The sequence below is a fragment of the Paroedura picta genome, chromosome 2 (genome assembly GCF_049243985.1).
Source record: "Paroedura picta isolate Pp20150507F chromosome 2, Ppicta_v3.0, whole genome shotgun sequence".
NCBI classification, from domain to species: Eukaryota; Metazoa; Chordata; class Lepidosauria; order Squamata; family Gekkonidae; genus Paroedura; species Paroedura picta.
In genome coordinates this window covers 71878409-71891989 of record NC_135370.1, presented here as the reverse complement: position 1 = coordinate 71891989, position 13581 = coordinate 71878409, and the positions used below count along the sequence as shown (strand labels likewise).

Here is a 13581-nt window from a genome sequence, read left to right as displayed (position 1 = left end):
TGCAGCTTGGAGCATGCCTTACAGGTGAGGTTTCTGAATTCATGTGGCAGCTGTAGCTCACATCTCCCACAAATACAAAGGCATTTTTTTAAGGAGCAAGAGGACATTATCATGGGATTGGATGCAGAAGGCCCATAAATGCCTTGTTCAGTTCTGAAAATGCTTTTCACTAATCCCCAATACATCACAATCATTCATCTAAACTCTTGAAAAACAAATCTCTTAGAGCTGGAATCAGCATCATATCCTTTCTGGAGTCCCCAGATGTGGCACTGAACCCTGATTTCCTCTGCAGTCAAAGAAGGAAGATCCCTTTCGCAGACCTTTGGAGGGAGTAGGTGGAAAACAGTTGTAACATTAGCTTTCAGATTCTGGCAGAGACAGGAAATTAATTCTTGATTGCATCTTTTTCCTTCCCCCACCCCAAGTTGTCATACTTGATTATTCTGGCACTACCTTCTGTGGCAATTACATTGCTTCTGTTTTGTCTTTAGACAGTCATTATCCACAAATGCTTTTTGACTTTTCCACAGTGTATGATGGCTTAGGTGGTGGGATGGTGTGGCTGCTAAGAGTATCAGCTGGGAAGTTCCTAATTAACAGCCACAAATATGCAAGGTAGCTTATAGCAAGTTGATATCTCTTGGCCTCATACCCATGACACGGGAAAGTGCTATAAAACTGCCTTACAGAATTGTTGTAAAGTAACAGGTGGATGAAGAGTGAAAGAGCTAGCAGAAGAGTGGAACAGGCAATTCCTTGGATCATGTAAAGGGGTGGGTATCTTTTCCACATTAAGGCGGCGCAACCGTCATCCTTTGCTGGCTCTCAGGCACTTTTAAGAGGTTGAAGAATATTCCACCAGGCAATGAGATCAGCTGGGCAATGAACTACATTGGCTGCAGCAGACACTTTGTAAAGTTTTTTTTAATAGGAGGGGAAACAGCAGTAAAAGCACTTACGAGGTGATAAAGAGCTTTAATGAGATGGCTCTTTGATAGCACAGCTGTAAACTGATAGGGGACCAGGGAACAAAGAAAGGGGGGGGCGTTAGTTTCAGTGGATTGGGGGGGAGAAGCTCTAAGGTCAGTTAGAAGAGCTTTGGTCCTGCAAAAATCTAAAATGTTTCTGCCAATCCAACTCTGGAATTTTTGTTTGCAAAGATAGTGCAGTGCCAGTTTTAGCCCTTTGTTCCATACTGGGAAATAAATAACAGAGAGGTTTTTGGGAGGTGCTGGTGGAGGGGTTGTTGCTAACTGGGTTCAGTATGAAGTAAAATGTCTGAACTGTGGACAGAATTTGTGTAATTCCACAGTTGGGAAATCACTGCAGGGACTTGTGTCATGTCCTTTGGGGGTTACTTAATTTCTAGCAAATCTTTCTATTGAATAATAAGTTGGCTTTTGAGATAATTTTCAGCTCTTTATTTCTGCTGACAGATCTACTATAGTTTACAATGCAATCCTCAACAGAGTTACACTGATCTAAATCTGTTTGTGTCAATGGGTTTAGAAGGGTGTAACCCTGCATGCCAGAGATATATGAATAGATTCAGCTGATATACAGGGGACATGATGATTAATAACAGCTCTGCTGGATCAGACCAGTGGGCCATCCAGTCCAATCAGACCCATCCTCCATGGATCTTTCTGATCCCCTTTTATAGCTGTCAATGCCTGTGGCCATTGCCAGGTCCTCTGGGTATACCTGATTTGGATATTCCAGGCAAGCTCAATCCTGTCAGATCTTGGAAGCTGAGCAGGGTTGGTCCTGGCTGGCCTTGGAAGGGCAACCTCCAAGGAATAGCAGGGTCATGACGCAGGGCAGTCAATGGCAAATCACCTCCAAATGTCTGGCAGCCAACCTTAGGGTTTCCTGGCTGCATTACGCATGATAAATAAATACAGAATATAATAAATAGTCCTCTGGCCCCTGGGCAAAAGTGAAGGATGGGTCATCCACTCTCCCCTCTTTATTCCCACCTGACTTTTTGAGCCAGCCCTTTTGGCCCGAGAGAGGGCAGCCACCTGGCAGAGCACAGCACACCTGTTCCCTTTGCCCATTCCTTTGGACCTCTGTCTGTCCCTCAAAGAGGAAAGGAGGGCAAGGCTGTGGTAGAATCAGTCTCAGTGCCCCTTCCTCCCTTGTGCTTTGAGGGCAGAGCCTAGTACAGCTCTTTTGATTAGCTGCTCAGTGCTGAGCAGGCAGCAAGGCAGGCAGGCAATTGGGTGAGTGAGCAAGCTGGTGGGCACAGCATCTCTTCATCACTCCGTCTTCGATAAAAGGCAGCTACATGGCTAGTATTGCCAACCACAAAATGGTGGCTGGAGATCTCTCACTATTACAACTGATCTCCAGACTCCTGTGATCAGTTCCCCTGGAGTAAAAGGCTGCTGTGGAAGGTGGACATTGTGGAATTATACCCCACTGACGTCCCTCCCCTCCTCAAACTCTGCCCTCCTCAGATTCACCCCCACAGCCTTCAGGTATTTCTCCACCTGGCACTGGCAACCCTATAAATGGCTTGATTCTATGTCTACCTGCCCCTTCTATCTTTTCTCTCCTCCCCCCCCCCCAGCCTCTGCCCCTTGCGATCACCTGTTTAGTTGCTGCTGTGGTGATGGTGGTGGCAGAAAGGGCAGTGGTAGTCAGGGTAACTGCCCCAATTGTCATAGAGCTGAGAGGACTTGGTACAGCAGATATTTTTTTCAGGACTTGTTGGGCTTGTAATGGGTTTGTACAGAAAAGAGGCTATGAGATTTTATTTTATCAAAATATATAATTTTTTCTATTGTGACTTTCTGCTTGATACTTCTGACAATTAAGATATGCGGAGTAAGTTCCCTTTGTATCAACTGAGTCGCAAGTGGAGCTTCCTGCAAGTTAAACAGCAGGACACGCTTGCCAAGACATAATCTGCAAGTTCGATTAAGAATTTAAGAACAGAGCTGAATGCAAAGACAGTGGAACCTACTGCCTCATTGCTTGATAGTAAGTAGTGCCATGAATGCAACATGTGAAATAATCTTGTTTTACTGGTTTTAATTTTAAAGGATCCATTCTGAGTTATTAGTGGAAATTCTTAAGCTGCTGTGATAAATACATAGTATATTGCATTTAGGTTTTCAGTGATTTTTTTGTTTCTTATCTCAGCAGGAAATATCCATGCAAAGGTCCCTATAACAGGCATTTGGGGAGCTGGACATTTGGACACCACTTCCCCTTCAGACTTTGTCCCTTGTTGTCCTTGAACATGAACCTCTTAGTTCTATAGCATAGCCTTTCTATTTTGAATGGCATCTCTATCCTTCCTTTGATTCCTTGCTTTAGTGTGCACTGGATACACTTGATTATATACTGCATGGCCTTGGATATGTGTCCATAGACTCCTGAATTTCATACGAGTACCAAAGTTTGGGGTTTATCTGTAGGAAAGGATTCTGTGCAAAGCAATTTCACTGGCTGATATCTGTGTGCTGTTCCTGCCATGCCTGTGTACGTGTTTGGAAGGCACATGGAGGAAAGAATGACAGAGCCATGATGGTGGTTCCCCCTCTCCCCTGCTGTGTTCCTGGATAAAAGGCGGCATTGTCTAGCTTCGCAGAATAGGGCTTGGTGAGTGGGGTCCCTTGTCTTCTCCAAGTCTTTTGCTCTCTTTGGCTTTGTTGGGGGATATTATTGAGGCGGAAAGCCATGCAAACTGAGAGAACATTACTGCCTCTCAGCCCAACCTGCTGCTCGGATCTGTTAAAATCCTTTTAAATGCAGTACAATAAATACAGTTTCCAGATAGATTTTCTTTTACTCCCTAAGATTATGTCAGAGTTGTGCCATGAACTCAATTGTCGTGAGGGTATAAAGTCTCATGACAATCATGGATTGCTGTTTAGCACTATGTAACATGGATATACCGGCTAACACAAACATCTTCAGTGATACAAATCCAATGTTCTATGTGCTATGGAGCCGACTTCATTGCAAGAAGTTAAGCAGCTGATCCCCATGCTCCTTTCAGGCCCTACCATTTGATGATCACGCAGGGTCAAATCTAAAACCAGCTCTGTGGAATGGTTCTTAGACCGAGATGATGCAGAATGCTAAATGCAAACAGCAACTGCATGCTTAGTCCTCCTCTCAGTGTATAATAACACTTACACTGCCCTAACATTATGATAGTCAGCATTCCCCCACCCCTGTTTTACATCTTTGTGTTTTGCTGACAGGATGGGGGAAACATGGAATGTCATAATGGCTGGCTGAGGAAGCTGTAGCAAAACTTACTGACTGGGATAGGGAGCTGAAGGCATGGCTGCATTTTTTAAAACGAGCCTTTAAATTAAAGTTAATGAGTAACATTACAGATAGAGCAGCTATAGTAACTTGAGGAAGCACAAAAAGAAAGCAACATAAACAAAAAAGGACTACCAAATTTTAAGCAGATGTGCATTTAACATGTTTGTGTGTTTAATATTTATTTATTAAACATTTAGATGCCTCCTCTTCAGAGACTTGCACTCAAGGCATCTCATGTAAAAAATCATTAAAATGAACAACTACAACAAACCAGCAAATAAAGTTTAGATGCATAAAAACCTAGAAGCATGAAAGCATATAAAAACCCTGAGCGTAAAACATCTGGCAGCCAAAATGACCCACCTTAACATGCTTCAGACTAGAAGCAAATTGTAAAAACAATTAAAAATATCGCCCCCCCCACACTTTTAGTTGTGTGACCTGTGACACAGTGCCCACTGGACTTCAACCTGATAAGCTCTGATAGAATCATAGAGTTGGAAGGGGCCAGACAGGCCATCTAGTCCAACCCCCTGCTCAATGCGGGATCAGCCTAAAGAATCCAGGATAAGTACCGTATATACTTGCATGTAAGCCGACACGCATATAAGCCGAAGCACCTCATTTTACCACAAAATCTGGGCAAACTTATTGACTCATAAGCCGAGGGTGGGAAATGCAGCAGGCTACTGGTAAATGTACAGGGTGGCCTAAGCGCTTAATCCATGCTCAATCATCACAGGCTTTCCCATCCAGCCTCCCCCCCCCCCAACAAATACAGAAAAGTCAAGAGAATGAATAATTGCTGGTTTTTGTACCCCACTTTTCACTAACCAAAGGAATCTCAAAGTGGCTAACAATCACCTTCCCTTCCTCTCTTGATGCCAGACACCCTGAGAGAGCTCTGACAGAACTGCTCTGTGAGAACAGCTGTGGCAAGAGAACCAAACAGTGTCCCCCCAGGTCAGGAAACCAGAGCAGAACAATAGTACCCAAAGTTGACAACCTACTACAAGGACAACAGCTACCAAACTGGGGGCTACAGTGTCCCCTAGAACAAAACACTGAAATAAAGAACTGTAAAACTGCAAACTAAAAGAAAGAACTGTAAAAATCAACTTTTAAAAGAATCACAACCCCAAGAAGAAAAGGCAAACAATGCTGCCCCTCAGATAAAAGAAGAAACACTGGAGAAACAGTAAATCTCAAAGCACGCTCAAAACACACCCACAGAAACCAAAAGAATGGTTTGGAAGAAGTGATTAGGAAAAGAAGGGGAAAAAAATATCAGAATCCCTCAGTCAAACCATTGATGTCCTACAAGCCTCCAGAGGGGAGGAGGGGAGCTTTCAAGGTCTTTGCAGAAGGCAAAGGTTGACTGGGTGCAACTAGTTCACTTGCAAAGAGCTCATGCAATTGCAATGCTACAATTGGCTGGCTGGGAGCAGGCTGTTAATCAATTACCCACGTATAAGCCAAGGAGGTCTTTTTGTGCTAAAAACTCTGCTGGAAAACTCGGCTTATATGCGAGTATATACGGTATCTGTCTAGCTGCTGCTTAAAGACTGCTAGTGAAGGGGAGCTCACCACCTTCTTAACCAGCCAGTTCCAGTACTGAACTACTCTGACCGTGAACATTTTGTTTCCTAATATCTAGCTGGTAACATTCTATACATAGTTTAAAGCCATTACTGCAGGTCCTTTTCTCTGCTGCGAACAGGAACTGCTCCCTGCCCTCACTTAAGTGACAACTTTTTGAATACTTAAAGAGAGCAATTATGTCCCCCCTCAACCTCCTCCTCTCCATGCTGAACATTCCCAAGTCCCTCAACCTATCCTCGTAGGGCTTTGGTCCCCAGGCCCCAGAACATCCTCATTGCTCTCCTTTATACCCTCTCAATTTTGTCCACATTCTTTTTGAAGGGAGGTCTCCAGAACTGCACACGTTACTCCAGGTGTGATCTGACCAATGCAGTTTATAACATCTTGTGATTTTGATGTGATGCCTCTGTTGATACAGCATCACACTGTCTGCTCCCAATGTGATGTCATCTGAAAATTTAATGAAAAGTCTCTCCATCCTCCCATCCAGATCATTGATAAAAATGTTAAAAAGTACTGGACCCAATACTGAGCCTTCTGGCACCCCACTGCTCACCTCCCTACAATCTAACGACATACAGTTGACAACTACTCTTTGGGTGCGGGTTTCTAACCAGTTCCCTAACGACCTAACCATCTAAAAATCCAGTCTGTGGTCCTCCAGTTTACCCATCAGAACATGGTGGGGAACTTTGTCAAAAGCCTCCAGGCAAACATCATACACTGAGTTTCCATGATCTGGTAAGTATGTCACTCAGTCAAAGATGAAAACCAGGTTAGTCTGGCAGGAGACAAATCCATGCTGACTTCCCCAGATCAACAAATTCAGATGTTCTGCTCCATAATCTTCCCTGCAACTGAGGTCAGACTCATGGTTCTGTAGTTTTCTATGTCATCTTTTTTTTTTGAATATTGGAATAAAATTTGCTCTCTTCCAGTCTTCTGACACATCTCCAATCCAAGAGGAGAAGCTTTACTTGTTATAGTGGGCTTCCCTGGCCAGTCTCAGCTCATTCCCAGCTTTGGTCTTTCTATTAGCTGACCTATAGTGCCCTGTAACCTGCAGGTGCTCTTTTAGAGGTCTGTCCATCTCTCAATTTCTTGAACATTGCCTTTTTCTTCCTTAGCTTCTCCTGAAGTTCCCTATGCATCCAAATATGTTTCAGAACAGGCAAAAAAGGGGAAGGAAAAGCCCCTCACCTTGCCAGGTACTTCCCATGTGCTCCCCATTTCTCCCAAGTTGCTCAGCTCCTACTCTGACGAGGAGGAGCCTTTAATTCACAGGGCCATAGGCCAGCACAGGGCAGGGCTTGTAATCCTCTGCTGCACACCACCCCCATCATGCACTGATAAACTACTTAGACAATGGAGCTCATCTTGCATATCAGTCTGCTATATGACAGCATTCTTCAATCTTTTCAGACTTTTAGCCCTGATAGGGGTACAAGTTATTTTCCCAGGACAGATATTCTGATGCTTTTTGTCTCCAAGCTTTCCACTTCGTATATACGAAAACTAAACAGAACAGTTAAAAAGGTAAAGGTATCCCCTGTGCAAGCACCGAGTCATGTCTGACCCTTGGGGTGACGCCCTCTAGCGTTTTCATGGCAGACTCAATAAGGGGTGGTTTGCCAGTGCCTTCCCCAGTCATTACCGTTTACCCCCCAGCAAGCTGGGTACTCATTTTACCGACCTCGGAAGGATGGAAGGCTGAGTCGACCTTGAGCCGGCTGCTGGGATTGAACTCCCAGCCTCATGGGCAAAGCTTTCAGACGGCTGCCTTACCACTCTGCGCCACAAGAGGCTCTAAACAGAACAGTTATGGCCAATGTTATGCTGGGGTATGATCCAGTTGTGAGCCTGGGACCCATTAGCTAAATGTGAATGTTCCATAGCCATAGCAGACCTTGTGACCCATCCTGAACTCGTCAGAAGGCAACCAGATTGGACAGGAAGATTGTCTGCTATAGGTGAAATCTATTCAGAGCATTATGGAAAGAACTCTATCTGACCACTGTCATCTTGATTTGACCTTAAGCCACTGTCATGTATAATAATCTTCGGTATATTGGCCAACATACCTAATGCTTTGTTGCTAGCATTTTGTAACTCTGGAAGAAAGATAATGCAGGTTTCTTTTTTCTACAAATTATGGTCATTTTGTGACAGTATTTGTCTTGTGACAGAATTTGTGACACAAAGGTGTATTCATATTTTGCAGATAGCCATTCACTTGGTGGACAGTGGTGAATACAAATTTTCTCCATGTAACCAGTCAAAGCAAACTTGAGGAGAGTCTCCCCCCTCCCCCCGAGGGTTATTAGTGTACTACAAGTGGCTATCACATGTACATGGGCAGTCAGGCTTGTAGAAATTCTTGTGGCCCAGTACTGCATGGGGACTTGTTTTTCAAGGCTGGTATTCATTGGTTATTCCAGGACTAACAATTGTACGTGGCATAGAAGAATTTCAGAGCTGCTTCAATTAACAACATTAATTGTATCAGCCAATACATCTAACTCTTTGTCCCTAGCCCTTCATAACTCCAGAGGAAAGATAATATAAGCTATGTTTCTCTAAAAAGCACGATACTTATTTTTCCACCCCCACATTTACTACTTTCTTTCAAAGCTGCCAGTCACTGGTCTACCCCCTGCTGTGTTTCCAAGGCTTGTCTAATCTGGAAATCAAATGTGAACCCAATTCTCTGTGTTGGTGAAAGGAAATATGAACCAAATGTAAGGATGGCCATTCAGAGGAAAATACACTTCAAGGCCAAAGCTGTTCTTAATAAGGCACCTCCGTTGGCGGGACTCAGCAGTGCTGAGGCATCTGGCTTAAAAGCTTGTGTATGCTTGCACACATGGACACACACACATAAACACTGGCATTGAGCCCATGCAGGCAAATCAGGTGCACCAGTTGGGATCCAGGTTATTTTGCCACTCATCTAGTTGCCCTTGCTTTTAAATTATGAACTCCCCAATATTTAGCAGCATTATGTTCACCGGCTGTGTCTCATGGTATTGTCTATTAACTTTTGGAATGTGGGGAGGAGTTTCATAGACACAAAGCAGACTTTTCTCATCCCTTTCTTCCAAGAGAGAGAAAAGGTTGTTGTCAGCCATTCAGTCATGCCCAACTCTTGGCGATCCCCTGGCACGGCTGTCTCCATGATCTCCGATCCCACACCACCTCCCTTAGCTGTGCAGTGTCCTTTCCGGTGTCCATTTTGATTGCATCCAACCACCATGCCCTTTGTTGGCTTGGTTTCCTTTTTCCACTGACCAATCCTAGCATAATTGCTTTCTTCATTGGGTTGGATTGCATGATATGGCCAAAGTAAGTGAGCTAGAGTTTCGTGATTTTGCCTACCAGTGATACATCAGATTTCATGTGCTGTAGTATTTCCTTGTTAGTGACTTTTGCTGTCCATGGAACCCACAGAAGCCTTCTCCAGCACCAGAGTTCAAATGAATAGATTCTTCTCTTGTCTGACTTTTTCATCGTCCAACTTTCACAGCCATAAATGGCTACTGGAAATATGATAGATCTAACTAATTTACCTTTGGTAGTCAGGGTTATGTCCTTGTTTTTCCATGTTCGGTTCAAGCTCATAATTGCTGAATTACCCAGAGCAATTTGATGTTTTATTTTCATACTGCAATTGCTGCTCACATCAATTTGTGATCTAAGAAAAAAGAATTCTTGAACGCATTTGATCTCTTCACCATCAGTTGTTATTGTGACATGTCAGTATTTTGCAGTGGTCATATGTTTGTCTTTTTAGTGTTTAAGAAAAGACCAAATTTCTTACTTACTTCATTGATCTTTGTAATCAGCTGTTCTAGGCCTTTTTTAGTAGCCTCAAATAGTTCACTAGGCATTTCGGGTATGCTACCAATGAGCCAGTAGTTGCAATAAGGAGATAATATGACCCAAAACGAGTAGGGCAGTCTTAATTACCTTGGTGGGGGCTCAAATGACAACTAAAATCTTTTGCAGGGACTTTGCTCTCCATGTACCTAGCACCAAAGCTCAGATGGGGTGCTGACCAGAGACAAGAGTCTTTGTTGTGGCACCTTAACACTTGAACTTCACCCCCTCCTCTCAGCAGTTTGTTTCACCCAGCTGGCTTTATTGATCTTCAGGGTGGTACGTAGTTCTCTGTCTCCCCCCCCCCCCCAGTTCATCCCAACTGCTATAGTAGTAATATATAATTTTCTATCGTTGATTTCCTGGTTAGACTTTTATACAGTGTTTTTAAAATTGTTTTTTTGTGATATGACACTATATTTTACTGTATTCTGTTACTTAAATTGCTTTTTGGTTTTTGTGATGGCATTTTTAATGGGAGGGGGTCAGGATTTAAATACTGAAAATAATTGATCTCTGACCGCCCAAGTGAAGTAAGATCATATGGATCTTTCAGCACAGTGGCTGGGGGTGAAGTCTTCACTATCCATTGAGGAAGTTGGCAGAAGCTTATCTTCCACATTGTGTGTTTATATATTTTTAATTAATTATGATATATGATGTGGTACCTATTTGATTTAAAATGTTTCTAATGTAGAAATATTGATATTTAATTCCTTGGGGACCCTATTTGGGTGGAAAGTTGACATATACATGTTTTTAAATAAATAACATCAATGTTGACTATACAGTCTGAGAAGACATAGCCAATGCCTGTGTGGATGACCACCTCATGTAACACTGAATCAATGGACAAACTGGCCATCCTCAAGTTCAGAGCAATGGACGTCCCAGGGTTGAACAGGGACACAAAATCCTTACCTCACTGCAAATGTTATTTTCTGCATTTCCCATCTCTCTGCTTATCACCCAGCTCTCATCAAGCTGATCACATTTTACATTGTACTTTGCATCAAGACTCCTACTGTTCCTTCTTTGTAATGTCCCACCCACTGACCTAGATATAAAAGCTGAAGAAATTTCACTCCTGTTTGTATTCTGATGAAGTTGCCATTGACTAATGAAAACTTATACCTTAGAAAATTGTATTTATTTTTAAAATGCTACTGGACTTGAATTTTGGCCATGGGCCATGGCTGAATAATGTTATGGATCTTACATATCTCCCAGAAATAGACCCACTGTTACTTGTATCATGTAGGTGCTATTGGGAAAGCCACATTTTCCAATACGTCGCTCGGAGAAAGCATAGAGCCAACTTAGTTCTTCAGTCCTCATATGCAGCCAACTGGGTCACTCAGTTCTCTCAGAGCTCTCTCAGCCTCACCTACCTCACAGGGGGGGTCTATTGTGGAAGAAGGAAGGGAAGGTTGTTTTGAGATTCCTTCAGGTAGTAAAATACAGGGTACAAAAACCCACCTCTTCTTTAAATTTGGGCTGGCTCTGAACTGACTGCCTGTTATTTCACTATAATCGAATATTGTCAAATGTTCTGTGTCATGTTACTCTTTTAATCATAATGTAATTTGTTAGCAAGGGCAGGAACGAATGAGGGCTCCTTGTCTCCCAGCTCTGCAGCAGTAAAGAAGCACCTGGCTTTCCCCTGCTTGCCCCTCATCATATTAAAGAGCTCTTGTCCTCCAGGGAAGAGGAACTGGAACTTTCTCTCAACAACAGAGACTAATATATTAAGGGGGGGGGAAGTAGCTAGTATATTTGCCAGTTTCAGAATTTTATAGCCTGTGAAGGCTGGGCTGAGAGGGTGCAGTATAGAAATTAAATAAATAAATAGTTGAGAAAGTGGGATATAAATGTAGTAAGGGAAAATTTAGGAGCACCACAAGACTTCTGTTATCCATTGTGCGTGGAGGTATCTCCAGTGAAGAATACTTGTACAATCAGTCTTCTGTGTCAAACGGAACTGCCTAGGACCTGTAGGATTCCATCTTGTTTTCTGCAGGAAGGAATGGCCATGTTGTGATCTGGCTTTCCATGCTGCAAGCTCCTCAGAGGGACTAGACTTAAGCCAGTAAAAGCCTTACAGTGCAATCCTTGGCAGTGGGCAAGCTCTCTGCTTAATTGCTGTTACTTTTAATTCCTGTGTTGAGGCTTCAGTTTTTAAAAAGTTCTGATTGCAGACTGACTCTGTTGTAGGAGAAAAGCCAAAGAGGTGTTTGATTATAATTGAGAATTATTTCCGTATACAGGGTGAGGATGAGCCTGATAGCTACATTCCTGCAAACATAGGGTGTTTTTGCAGGAAATCCTCAGAGTCATTTTTGGCCAAACACCTAATTTAGGGATTGAACTCCTCTCTGTGTATGAGATTTGTTTATTATTGTAGTTGTGCTGAGTTCTGTACAAAAGTGTGAGGTGGCCTCTGTCCAGATGAATGCATCCTTTGGTTTTTGTTTTTTTAAATGTCCAACCCTATAAAGATTTGCGGCTGAATTGCTAACCCTTCCGCAGGTTGCTTTGTTAGCCCCAGTAGCACCCGAAGGAAGTGCGTTTCACTTCTTTTCGCTTTTCTCTGCCGCTTTTGTGAGAAAAGGGCTGCAGCTGAAACAGTGGAGCCTCTGAGCCATCATCATCAAAGTATATAAAAGCGCGGCAAAGTTATGCAGCCGGCCAAAAAGGAGGGGCCTGCAGGGGAGGGGTTTGTAGCAATAAAGAATGTGTTCCTCTCGAGGCACCGCTTCCCCCCCTCCCCGCCCCCCCTTAGGAGGTGAAGGAGCTGACCCACGAAAAAAGGAAGAGAAAAATCTGCAGGGACACGAGGAAGGAGAGAAGGCTGGGGAGGGAGGCGTGCCCCCATATGCCGCTGGGGGCTTGAAGGAATGAGATAAGCTCCCGCCTCTTTCTTCCTCCCTCCCTCCCTCCTTGCTGAGCCATCCCACCCCCTGGCTGACCCAAAAATGTGCTGAGTTTATGCTGTTATGCTGTCCGTTTCTCTCAGCCTCCCAAGGGGCCGATCTGATGACAGGATGACCTGGGTTTGCCTGTCTTGCATGCTTTGGGTACGTAGATGTCTTTCGACGTCCCCCGTAGTACGGTCTCTCTCTCTCTCTCCCCCCCCCCCCCCGGTTGCTTGGTTGGGTTGCTTTTGAAAGCAGACGGGCATTTTTTGGAGGGTTCCAATTACGGGCTCAATGAATTTCCGAACAGGGAAGCCGAGAGGAAGAGGAATGTTTTGCGTTCGTGTGTGTGTTTCTGTGTGTGTGTGTGCGCGAGAGAGTGAGCGAGAGAGCGAGAGGCCAATTGATGGATGGATTGCAAAGACTCGGTCAGTCGCTGTGTCCGCAAAGAGAGCGAAATGAAAAGGGAAAGAAACTCTATGGAGGGGCTCCATCTGGATGGACTCTGCGAAGAAAGACTTCGATGCTTGCGGGAGGCAGATGTCCAGCGACGTGGCTTGCTGCCTCACTGGAGAACACTGCAGTGGACCAGAGGGCATTGGGCTTGAAAAACCCTTGCTGCTTTTTGTCCCTCTTCAAAATTGGACTGGCTTCCACATGAAGAAATGTATTTGTACCCTTTTCGGGAAGTTGTGAAAACCAGAGCCCTTCTGCCTTGGAAAGGGATCTGAGCTGAACACACTTGGGTCAGGGGAGGGGGAGACAGTGAGGCATGTTTGTTCTGAGGCTGGCTGATTCAACTAGTTAGCTGGGGAGAAACTTCTTAACTGCAGAAATAAAGGTTGAAGAGCCCTTGCTTGTGTGATGAGCGATTTCTCCTTGCATTTTGGGAATC

The 13581-nt window shown here is 44.0% G+C and overlaps 1 protein-coding gene across 12 annotated transcripts in view; it reads left to right on the top strand.

The window, feature by feature from the left end:
• Nucleotides 1-13581, top strand: part of TNS1 (tensin 1) — a 388444-nt gene that overhangs the window by 67189 nt on the left and 307674 nt on the right. The window contains exon 1 of one of the 12 annotated variants that reach the window (XM_077320622.1): nt 12655-12848. The exons of the other annotated variants lie outside the window; for them this stretch is intronic. Coding sequence (XP_077176737.1) covers nt 12768-12848 — 81 coding nt within the window. The 5' untranslated portion in view covers nt 12655-12767. Of the gene's footprint in view, nt 1-12654; nt 12849-13581 lie in introns of those variants that run through there. 12 annotated transcript variants of the gene reach the window in all.